The sequence below is a fragment of the Oncorhynchus gorbuscha genome, linkage group LG24 (genome assembly GCF_021184085.1).
Source record: "Oncorhynchus gorbuscha isolate QuinsamMale2020 ecotype Even-year linkage group LG24, OgorEven_v1.0, whole genome shotgun sequence".
NCBI classification, from domain to species: Eukaryota; Metazoa; Chordata; class Actinopteri; order Salmoniformes; family Salmonidae; genus Oncorhynchus; species Oncorhynchus gorbuscha.
Genome location: NC_060196.1, coordinates 56,527,597 through 56,540,003, shown reverse-complemented (window position 1 = coordinate 56,540,003; position 12,407 = coordinate 56,527,597). Strand labels below are relative to the sequence as shown.

At 43.6% G+C, this 12,407-nt stretch overlaps 1 protein-coding gene across 1 annotated transcript in view; it reads right to left on the bottom strand.

The window, feature by feature from the left end:
- Positions 1–6,912: 6,912 nt before the first annotated feature.
- The window catches only part of LOC124013419 (four and a half LIM domains protein 3-like), a 39,444-nt gene continuing 33,949 nt past the window's right edge, over positions 6,913–12,407 (bottom strand). Inside the window, exons 4-6 of the mRNA XM_046327767.1 lie at positions 8,139–8,308; positions 7,813–7,999; positions 6,913–7,315 (exon numbers count right to left, since the gene is read on the bottom strand). Of these exons, the coding sequence (XP_046183723.1) occupies positions 7,155–7,315; positions 7,813–7,999; positions 8,139–8,308 (518 nt within the window). The 3' untranslated portion in view covers positions 6,913–7,154. The remainder of the gene's footprint in view (positions 7,316–7,812; positions 8,000–8,138; positions 8,309–12,407) is intronic.

The following is a 12,407-nucleotide window of genomic DNA, read 5'->3' as shown; positions in this document are numbered from 1 at the left end:
TAGGGTGCCATTTGGGATACACATTGTAACTCCTCAGTAGTATTTAGAAGAGGTCATCCTCTTTGAAAATCACACACCTCTCAGTTCTGTTATGGGCAATACAGCAGAGGTTAGTCAGAACACTGCCCTATTAATGATGTAGTGACTGGGACGTTAGTAACAGACTGCGTATGTCCCCAATGGCACCCTATAACATAAATAATGTACTACTTTTGACCAAAGCACTATTGGCCCTGGTCAAAAGCTGTGCACTATATAGGAGAGAGAGGGTGCAATTTGGGATGCAAGTCTGAATGGTTCCAAGCATCATCTCACTGGAGAAACCCAGGCAAAACCAAACTTCTGACAAGCAAGATGGAGAGGCTCTCTGGAATTACTCAATCTCTGTTTCACACTGTTCTCCTGCCACACATTTTACAGTCACATTTCATTTGGAATGGACTATAGAATTATATTTGATTTGTCCTCTCGTTGATGCGACTTGCCACAGTTAGGCCTACCACTCCTCTTGGATTTGGGTGTTGTTGATGTGTGGGGGGATTTATGTAATAAAGATTTGGGGTTTTCTCTTAACAAATTGTATCCTCTAGCTTTTACCCCAACCATAATCACTCATAAAGAATAATGTTGCATTTCAAATGACATACTTCTTTCCATTCTCTACTAAACCAGTGTCTCCCCTCCCTGTCTCTTCCCACATCTGTTGCCATGGCATCTGACATGAACAGCTTGTGATTAGAGCAAGTCACATTTCAGTCCATGATTAAGTCGTGTGTCATACTGTAGGTACAAAAGTTACTCAGTTCTACTGTAGCAATATGATCTGGCGGCTGTTTAGTGTAGCAATATGATCTGGCGGCTGTTTACTGTAGCAATATGATCTGGCAGCTGTTTACTGTAGCAATATGATCTGGCAGCTGTTTACTGGAGCAATATGATCTGGCAGCTGTTTACTGTAGCAATATGATCTGGCAGCTGTTTACTGGAGCAATATGATCTGGCAGCTGTTTACTGTAACAATATGATCTGGCAGGTGTTTACTGTTGCAATATGATCTGGCAGCTGTTTACTGTTGCAATATGATCTGGCAGGTGTTTACTGTTGCAATATGATCTGGCAGCTGTTTACTGTAGCAATATGATCTGGCAGCTGTTTACTGTTGCAATATGATCTGGCAGGTGTTTACTGTAGCAATATGATCTGGCAGCTGTTTACTGGAGCAATATGATCTGGCAGCTGTTTACTGTTGCAATATGATCTGGCAGCTGTTTACTGTTGCAATATGATCTGGCAGCTGTTTACTGTAGCAATATGATCTGGCAGCTGTTTACTGTAACGATGTGATCTGGCAGCTGTTTATTGCTCCATAAAAAACATTCTGATCTGATCAATAGATTGTGTAAATGAGCTTGAAAAATACACTACACTACTACATGATCAGAGACAATTGTATTTTGATTCCAGACAGTTCTGGAAATTCATGAACTGAAGAATCCTGGAACGACTGGGTTCCTCCAAATGGCACTAAGTTGTGTAATTGGTTCTAGTGTACTCTCCCATGACAAACTTAACATAAGTGTTAGCCAAATGAAGTAGCTGGCCAGCGTGCACTTGAGATTTGATTCTGTGTTGTGAGGTTAATTCCAGTAGCCTACAGCATATTGTGCTGTATCCTGTTATAGACCCAGTGTATCATGTTAGGTCTGTATCTTAGTGATGTTAGGCCTGTATCTCAGTGATGTGAGGCCTGTAATCTCAGTGATGTGAGGCCTGTATCTCAGTGATGTGAGGCCTGTATCTCAGTGATGTGAGGCCTGTATCACAGTGATGTGAGGCCTGTATCTCAGTGATATGAGGCCTGTTATCTTAGTGATGTGAGGCCTGTAATCTCAGTGATATGAGGCCTGTATCTCAGTGATGTGAGGCCTGTATCTCAGGGATGTGAGGCCTGTATCTCAGTGATATGAGGCCTGTATCTCAGTGATGTGAGGCCTGTATCTCAGTGATGTAATGGCCTGTGGGTGGTGATTTGTTTTGCAGCTGCCACCAGCAGAACCCTGTTGACAATATATGCGTCCCAAATGGCATCCTATTTCCTATACATTCCCTATAAAGTAGTGCGGTATATAGGGAATAGGGAGCCATTTGGGATGCATAGTAGTTTTCAATGGGGCCTGTTCACTGCTAGTCCCCAGTGCCAGATCTGATGCACAGATCTCAGTGGGTTGTGTGGCCTGGCTGATAGTCCTTGTGGGACCAAACAGGGTCAGCTGTGTTCCAGGAGAAGTCATGGGAAAAGCTACATATAAAAACAACAGTGCCCTTGATTTAATAGATAGGCTTTTGTGTCACAGTTGGTGTTTCTAATATGGGTCCAAATGCATTATGGGAACAAAACAAATCTCTTTTGAATGAGAGTTGCATGATCTATTACACTGTTATGATCCACTGCTAAGACACCTGCGAATGATGCCATGCGTACGTATGGCTGGGACTATACAACGCGCCTCAGATTGAATCCCCACCTAAATCCTGATTACCCCCCCCCTGGGTGTTGATACTGGTCTGCTGGTCCCAGAGGGTGTATCCTCAAGCCCTTGTGACTTCATAGGTTATAGCCCCTCACTTACTGTGAACCATAGTTGAATTTACTGCTGACACACGGCTGCCAATCCTGTTATTAATGTGTGAACAGTGCTGTGTTTTGCTATTGACCCCAGTGACCAACAGATCTCTTTTTAAAGAGATTATCCGGTACCTTTGTACTGTGCATTCGGAAAGTATTCAGACCCCTTGACTTTTATATTTTTACTCAAATACCACATTTACACAAGTTTTCAGACTCTTTACTCAGTACTTTGTTGAATAACTTTTTGCAGTGATTACAGCCTCGAATCGTCTTCTTGGGTATGACACTACAAGCTTGGCACACCTGTATTTGGGGAGTATCTCCCATTCTTCTCTGCAGATCCTCTGAAGCTCTGTCAGGTTGGACGGTGAGCGTCGCTGGGCTTCTATTTTCAGGTCTCTCCATTCAGAAATGTCCCGAAGCCACTCCTACGTTGTCTTAGCTGTGTGCTTAGGATCGTTGTCCTGTTGGAAGGTGAACCTTCGCCCCCAGTCTGAGGTCCTGAGCGCTCTGGAGTGTTTTAATCAAGGATCCCTCTGTACTTTGCTCCATTCATCTTTCCCTCAATCCTGACTAGTCTCCCAGTCCATACCACTGAAAAACATCCCCACAGCATGATTCTGCCACCACCATGCTTCACTGTAGGGATGGTGCCAGGTTTCCCCAAGACGTGATGTTTGGCATTCAGGCAACATAGTTCAATCTTGGTTTCATCAGACCAGAGAATCTTGTTTCTCATGGTCTGAGTGTCCTTTAGGTGACTTTTGGCAAACTCCAAGCAGGCTGCCATGTGCCTTTTACTGAAGAGTCGTCTCCGTCTGGCCCCTCTACCATAAAGGCCTGATTGGTGGAGTGCTGCAGAGACGGTTGTCCTTCTGGAAGGACACCTTCCTGACCAAGGCCCTTCTTCCCCAATTGCTCAGTTTGGCTGGGCAGCTAGCTGTAGGAAAAGTCTTGGTTGTTCCAAACTTCTTCTATTTAAGAATTGTGGAGGCCACTGTGTTCTTGGGGACCATTGATGCTGCAGACATTTTTATTTTTTAATACCCTTCCCTAAATCAATTAATTAATTAATGTGTAGATCACAATCCTGTCTCGGAGCTCTACAGACAATTCCTAGGGATTTAGTGGCTATTAGATTTAGTGGCCTAGGGATTTAGTGGCTATTAGAAGTTAGACAGTACTTCTGCATGTATGAACTACACATTGACACATCCAGATCAAAGCAGTAGGTTTAAAAAAAAGAGTTAGTAGTCGCCAAAGTTCCGGAGCATGTCTTTAACTGTTCTCTATGTGGTCTTCTAAGGTACAAATGGAGAGTATGGGCTTTTCCATAGTGCCTTACAGTTTCCATAATGCCAAGGCTTTAGCAAGTAACTTATTTTGTGATAGAAATCCAAAACAATGGGTGCAAATATAGAGCCTGTTATGGAGTTTGAGGAAAATTACATTCCAGACTAAATAAAGATTCAATCAGCCTTCTGGGACAGTTTGCCTTTGTCCTCTGCTACAACGCTTTTGTGTTGGTCTGCCTGAACCTTCACTGGATTCCAGGGAGTGGGCACTGGACACCACCCTGGCCTGGCATCACATTGGCACTGCCACCCTGGCATGACCATTGTAAAAATGATCAAATCTGTTCACACCGGGATTTAAGTAAGGAAAGTATTCATGTGTAATGTACGCAGTAGTCCAAAGGCTGTTCTCATTGGAGGACAATACACCTCAAAGGAGCCTTACAAAGTGTTTATTTTGGCCCACCTTTACAGACACAGTATTCTGACCCAATAGGGTTATTATTACAGTACATTCTGGATTGGTTTAGAGTTGTAATATTACTGGTTACAATACAGCAAACAGAGGAAAGAAAGTGATCAAATAATACAAAGAAATATAATTGACTGTTTGATATAGCTGCAATAAACTACAGCTGTTAAGACACTATTTACTTCAGACTGTGTGCGCATCATTAATGCCATATTTCAGCAGAGCTCAGCTGAAATTAATATGTAAACTCCTTCAGGATACGAATAGTTCAGGTATTCTTACAAGTGCTCTAGCGACTCCTGTGGCGGGCCAGGCGCATTGCACGCTGACTCAGTCCCCAGGTGTACGGTGTTTCCTCCGACACATTGGTGCGGCTGGCTTCTAGGTTGTGGGCATTGTGTCAAGAAGCAGTGCGGCTTGGTTAGGTTGTGTTTCGGAGGAGGCACGGCTCTCGACCTTCGTCTCTCTCAAGTCCGTACGGGAGTTGCAGCGTTGAGACAAGACTGTAACTACCAATTGGAGACCACGAAATTGGGAAGAAAAAGGGGCAAAAAATATTTTGGGTAAAAAATAAGTGTTTATATTATAAATATATTTCAATGTGCTTTTTATGTTTGAAAATCAGTTTAACAACAGACATACATGCAACACTGAAAAAATGTGTACTATATATTTTAAGATATATATATAGTACAGGTCAAAAGTTTGGACACACCTACTCATTCAAGGGTTTTTCTTTATTTGTTCTATTTTTTACATTGTAGAATAATAGTGAAGACATCAAAACTATGAAATAACACACATGGAATCATGTAGTAACCAAAAAAGTGTTAAACAAATCAAAAATATATTTTACATTTGAGATTCTTCAAAGTATCCACCCTTTCTCTTGATGACAACTTTACACACTCTTGGCATTCTCTCAACCAGCTTCATGAGGTAGTCACCTGGAATGCATTTCAATTAACGTGTGCCTTGCTAAAAGTTCATTTGTGGAATTTATATCCTTCTTAATGCGTTTCAGCCAATCAGTTGTGCTGTGACAAGGTATGGGTGATATACAGAAGATAGCTGTCTCGCCCTGACCTTAGAGATACTTTTTATGTCTCTATTTTGGTTTGGTCAAGGCGTGAGTTGGGGTGGGCATTCTATGTTTTGTGTTCCATGTTTTCTATTTCTGTGTGTTTGGCCGGGTGTGGGTCTCAATCAGAGGCAGCTGTCTATCGTTGTCTCTGATTGGGAACCATACTTAGGTAGCCTTTTCCCACCTGTGTTTTGTGGGTAGTTATTTTCTGTTTTGTGTGTTTCTGCACCTGACAGAACTGTTTCATTTGTGTTGCTTTGTTATTTTTTGTTCTAGTGTTCAGTTTGATTAAAAATCATGAACGCGTACCACGCTGCACCTTGGTCCTCTTCTTCAAACAGCCGTTATAAAAGCCCTACTTGGCAAAAGACCAAGTCCATATTATCGCAAGAACAGATCAAATAAGCAAAGAGAAACAACAGTCTATCATTACTTGGTGGTCATTCAAACTTGGAAAATGTCAAGATATTTGAAAGTTTCATGTGCAGTCTCAAAAACCATCGAGGGCTATGGTGAAACTGGCTCTCATGAGGACCGCCACAGGAAAGGAAGACCCAGAGTTAACTCTGCTCCAGAGGATAAGTTCATTAGAGTTACCTGCCTCATAAATTGTAGCCCAATAAATGCTTTACAGAGTTCAAGTAATAGACACATCTCAAAATCAACTGTTCAGAGGAGACTGTGAATCAGGCCTTCATGGTGAATTGCTGCAAAGAAACCATTACTAAAGGACACCATTAATAAGAAGAGATGTGATTGGGCCAAGAAACACGAGCAATGGATATTAGACTGGTGGAAATCTGTCCTTTGGTACTGATGAGTCCAAATTTGAGATTTATGTTTCCAACCGCTGTGTCTTTGTGAGACGCAGAGTAGGTGACCGGATGATCTCTGCATGTGTGATTCTCACAGTGAAGCATGGAGGAGGAGGTGAGATGGTGCTTTGCTGGTGACACTGTGTGTGATTTATTTTGAATTCAAGGCACACTTAACCAGCATGGCTACCACAGCATTCTGCAGCAATATGCCATCCCATCTGATTTGAGCTTAGTGGAGAATAATTTGTTTTTCAACAGGAAAATGACCCAAAACACACCTCCAGGCTGTGTAATGGCTATTTGACCAAGAAGGAGAGTGATGGAGTGCTGCATCAGATGACCTGGCCTCCACAATCACTAGACCTCAACCAATTGAGATGGTTTAGGATGAGTTGGACCAGAGAGTGAAGGAAAAGTAGCCAACAAGTGCTCAGCATATGTAGGAACTTCAAGACTGTTGGAAAAGCATTCCTAATGAAGCTGGTTGAGAGAATGCCAAGTGTGCAATGCTGTCAACAAGGAAAAGGGTGGCTACTTTGAAGAATCTCAAATATGAAATATTTTGATTTGTTTATTCCATATGTGTTATTTCATAGTTTTGATGTCTTCACTATTATTCTACAATGTATAAAATAGTAAAAATAAAGAAAAACCCTTGAATGAGTAAGTGTGTCCAATCGTTTGACTGGTACTGTATATATTTAGGGTGATGTAGTATTAAATATAGGTTGAGGTTTAGAGGCTCTCTTTAATGTACGATAGGTGGTCATGTCACCGCTGTGTGTTACAAACGGGATAGCTATAACTGTACATTTGTGATTGGTCAAGCACAGTTGAAGGACAGAGAAAGTGATTCTCATTGGTCTTCTTGGTCGTTGTTGCAGTCTCCGCAAAGGATCTGGTCCCGGTCAGGGAAGAAGCCGGACCCAACCAGAGAGACAGAGCAGTGGGAGCACTTGAAGCAGGGCTGGTGCCACTGCCGATCCTGGAAAGAAATGTACTTCCCCTCGCCAAACCCTGGAGGGAATAAAACACTTAGCATGTATAGTAGCATACGAGTACGTCCCAAATGCCACCCTATTTCCAATATAGTGCACTACTTTTGACCAGCGTCCTATGGGCCCTGGTCAAAAGTAGTGCACTTCAAAGGGAATAGGATGCCATGTGGGACGTAGCCTGTGTCTACATAGAGAACTTTGACTCCCACCTGGATTGACAGGTGTGCAGTAAGAAATGACATTCTGAACATTAAGTCGTGTGGGTAATTCTATGGTTGGCTGTAATATCAGCACTGAACACCTACCAGTTCTCTGTGTTCAGGTGAAACAGTGGCATTCTAAACAGCCACAGGCTCTACCAGTATATTTCCAGTATGTCTGTGCTCTGGCATGCAGGGCGTCTTTGCCTGGGCTGGTACTTAGTGCCACAGTGTAAGTGCAGTAAGTCGGGAATAGGGTGCCATTTGAGTGTTTCAAATCAACCCGTATTATCTAGTGAAATGGAGAAGACATGACCTGTGATGGACGAGTTACAGGAGGCACACTTCTGTGCGTAGAGGCTGCTGAAGCACTTGACGCAGTAGGGCGTGTCCCCCTGGGAGGTGAAGGGCTGGCCCGCCAGTGGGCTCTTACAGCCGTTGCACACCAAACACTCCTTGTGCCACGTCTCATCTTTGTAGCTGACGCCTCCTGTCGCCAGCACCTACGCAGGATACATACCCATCAACCTTACTGACTTGGTCTGAGAAAGTGGTTTCACAAGAAACCAATCTACTACCGTGAGAACGTCAATAACAGTGACAGGGAGAGGATAATGTTGATTCGAGGAGACCCTGGTTCACCTTTTTGCAGAGGCTGCATCGCGGGGTGAACCTGCCCTCGTAGCAGGGTACACAGTAGTAGTCGTCTTTGTCGGGGATGAAGGACTGGCCACCGATGGGCTTCTCACAGCCATGGCACACAAAGCAGTCCTCATGCCACGCAGAGCCCCCATACTCCAACTTCTTTGAGCCTGCCAGAGGGAGAAGAGAGAGAGAGAGAGAGAGAGGGGAAGGGAGAGACAGACATAGATTGAGACTGAGACAGAGATTGAGAGATTGAGACAGAGATTGAGACAGAGATTGTTGAGACATAGATTGAGACTGAGACTGAGACAGACTGAGACAGACAGAGACAGAGACTGAGACAGAGAGATTGAGACTGAGACAGACTGAGATTGAGACTGAGACAGAGACAGAGACTGAGATTGAGACAGACATAGATTGAGACTGAGACAGAGATTGAGACAGAGATTGAGACTGAGACAGAGACTGAGATTGAGACAGACAGAGATTGAGACTGAGACAGAGATTGAGACAGAGATTGAGACAGAGACTGAGACTGAGACAGACAGAGATTGAGACTGAGACAGAGATTGAGACAGACAGAGATTGAGACTGAGATTGAGACTGAGATTGAGACTGAGACAGAGATTGAGACAGAGACAGAGATTGAGACTGAGATTGAGACAGAGATTGAGACTGAGACAGAGATTGAGACCGAGACAGAGATTGAGACAGAGATTGAGACAGAGACAGAGATTGAGACTGAGACAGAGATTGAGACTGAGACAGAGATTGAGACAGAGATTGAGACATAGATTGAGACAGAGATTGAGACAGAGACTGAGATTGAGACTGAGATTGAGACAGACAGAGATTGAGACTGAGACTGAGACTGAGATTGAGACTGACAGAGATTGAGACTGAGATTGAGACTGAGACAGAGATTGAAACTGAGACAGAGATTGAGACAGAGATTGAGACTGAGACAGAGATTGAGACTGAGACAGAGATTGAGACTGAGACAGAGATTGAGACAGAGATTGAGACAGAGACAGAGATTGAGACAGAGACAGAGATTGAAACAGAGATTGAGACTGAGACAGAGATTGAGACAGAGATTGAGACAGAGACTGAGATTGAGATTGAGACAGACAGAGATTGAGACTGAGACTGAGATTGAGACTGGGACCGAGACAGAGACTGAGATTGAGACAGACAGAGATTGAGACTGAGATTGAGACTGAGACAGAGATTGAGACAGAGATTGAGACAGAGACATAGATTGAGACTGAGACAGAGATTGAGACAGAGATTGAGATTGAGACAGAGATTGAGACTGAGACAGAGATTGAGACTGAGACAGAGATTGAGACAGAGATTGAGACAGAGATTGAGACTGAGACAGAGATTGAGACAGAGAATGAGACTGAGACAGAGACTGAGACAGAGATTGAGACAGAGATTCAGACAGAGATCGAGACAGAGATCGAGACAGAGATTGATACTGAGACAGAGACAGAGACTGAGACAGAGACTGAGGCGGAGACAGAGACAGAGACTGAGACAGAGACAGACTGAGACACATAAATTGAGACTGAGACAGAGACAGACTGAGACAGAGACTGACAGAGATTGAGACAGACAGAGAGTGAGACTGAGACAGACAGATTGAGACTGAGATTGAGGCTGAGATAGAGACTGAGAGAGACTGAGATAGAGACTGAGATTGAGACAGAGATGGAGACAGAGATGGAGACAGACTGAGATTGAGACAGAGACTGACAGAGATTGAGACAGAGACAGAGACAGACTGAGACAGAGACTGACAGAGATTGAGACAGAGACTGACAGAGATTGAGACAGAGACAGAGACAGACTGAGACAGACATAGATTGAGACTGAGATTGAGACAGACAGAGATTGAGATTGAGACAGACAGATATTGAGATTGAGACTGAGATTGATACTGAGAATGAGACTGAGATTGAGATACAGACAGGTTTGGTATAATTCACTCTGTCTGCAAGAGTCATCACCTGTGGAGTCATCACAACTACCAGTTTGTGTGCCTTGTTTGCCATTTGAGTTCTGGGTTAGAATGTCAAACCTCAGTATGCGTGATCTCCTGACACCTACCGCTACAGCTGGTTCTGATTGAGGACCTTGCTACTGATAAATGTGTTTTCTTTCTGCTTGCATTTTGGATTTATATTATGACGTGTATTTTTGTTGTAATTCAGGGCTCAAATACTTTGTTCTAAATATGACTATCTGACAAAATCAAGGTTGAATAAAAAAATTTTTTTTTACCAAACCAGATAATTCAGTAAAACCTGAATACCATCCAGTCTGACTTGCTGTAACACCATCCAGTCTGACTTGCTATAACACCATCCAGTCTGACTTGCTGTAACACCATCCAGTCTGACTTGCTATAACACCATCCAGTCTGACCTGCTGTAACACCATCCAGTCTGACTTGCTATAACACCATCCAGTCTGACCTGCTATAACACCATCCAGTCTGACCTGCTGTAACACCATCCAGTCTGACTTGCTGTAACACCATCCAGTCTGACTTGCTATAACACCATCCAGTCTGACTTGCTGTAACACCATCCAGTCTGACTTGCTATAACACCATCCAGTCTGACTTGCTGTAACAGCATCCAGTCTGACTTGCTATAACACCATCCAGTCTGACTTGCTGTAACACCATCCAGTCTGACCTGCTATAACACCATCCAGTCTGACCTGCTGTAACACCATCCAGTCTGACTTGCTGTAACACCATCAAGTCTGACCTGCTATAACACCAGCCAGTCTGACACTGTAACACCATCCAGTCTGACTTGCTGTAACACCATCCAGTCTGACTTGCTGTAACACCATCCAGTCTGACCTGCTATAACACCATCCAGTCTGACTTGCTATAACACCATCCAGTCTGACTTGCTATAACACCATCCAGTCTGACCTGCTGTAACACCATCCAGTCTGACTTGCTGTAACACCATCCAGTCTGACTTGCTGTAACACAAACCAGTCTGACTTGCTGTAATACCATCCAGTCTGACTGTAACACCATCCAGTCTGACCTGCTGTAACACCATCCAGTCTGACTTGCTGTAACACAAACCAGTCTGACTTGCTTAACACAAACCAGTCTGACTTGCTGTAACACAAACAAGTCTGACTTGCTGTAATAACATCCAGTCTGACTGCTGTAACACCATCCAGTCTGACTTGCTATAAGAATCCAGTCTGACTTGCTGTAACACCATCCAGTCTGTTTGCTATAACACCATCCAGTCTGACTTCTGTAACACCATCCAGTCTGACCTGCTGTAACACCATCCAGTCTGACCAGTTTGTAACACCAGCCAGTTGACATGCTTAACACCATCCAGTTGAGTTAACACCATCCAGTCTGACTTGTGTAACACCATCAGTCTGACCTGCTATAACACCAGCCAGTCTGACATGCTGTAACACCATCCAGTCTGACTTGCTGTAACACCATCCAGTCTGACTTGCTGTAACACCATCCAGTCTGACCTGCTATAACACCATCCAGTCTGACTTGCTATAACACCATCCAGTCTGACTTGCTATAACACCATCCAGTCTGACCTGTTGTAACACCATCCAGTCTGACTTGCTGTAACACCATCCAGTCTGACTTTTAACACAAACCAGTCTGACTTGCTATAATACCATCCAGTCTGACCTGCTGTAACACCATCCAGTCTGACTTGCTATAACACCATTTTGCTGTAAAGCATCCAGTCTGCTCAAATCCAGTCTGACTTGTTAACAATAGTGACTTATACCATCCAGTCTGACTGCTGTAACACCATCCAGTCTGAATAAAATCCAGTCTTTTTTTAACAAACCCATAATTGCTATAACACCAGCCAGTCTGACATGCTATAACACCATCCAGTCTGACTTGCTGTAACACCATCCAGTCTGACCTGCTATAACACCATCCAGTCTGACTTGCTATAACACCATCCAGTCTGACTTGCTATAACACCATCCAGTCTGACCTGCTGTAACACCATCCAGTCTGACTTGCTGTAACACCATCAAGTCTGACCTGCTATAACACCATCCAGTCTGACTTGTTGTAACACCATCCAGTCTGACTTGCTGTAACACCATCCAGTCTGACTTGCTGTAACACAAACCAGTCTGACTTGCTGTAACACCATCCAGTCTGACTTGCTGTAACACCATCCAGTCTGACTTGTTGTAACACCATCCAGTCTGACTTGCTATAAC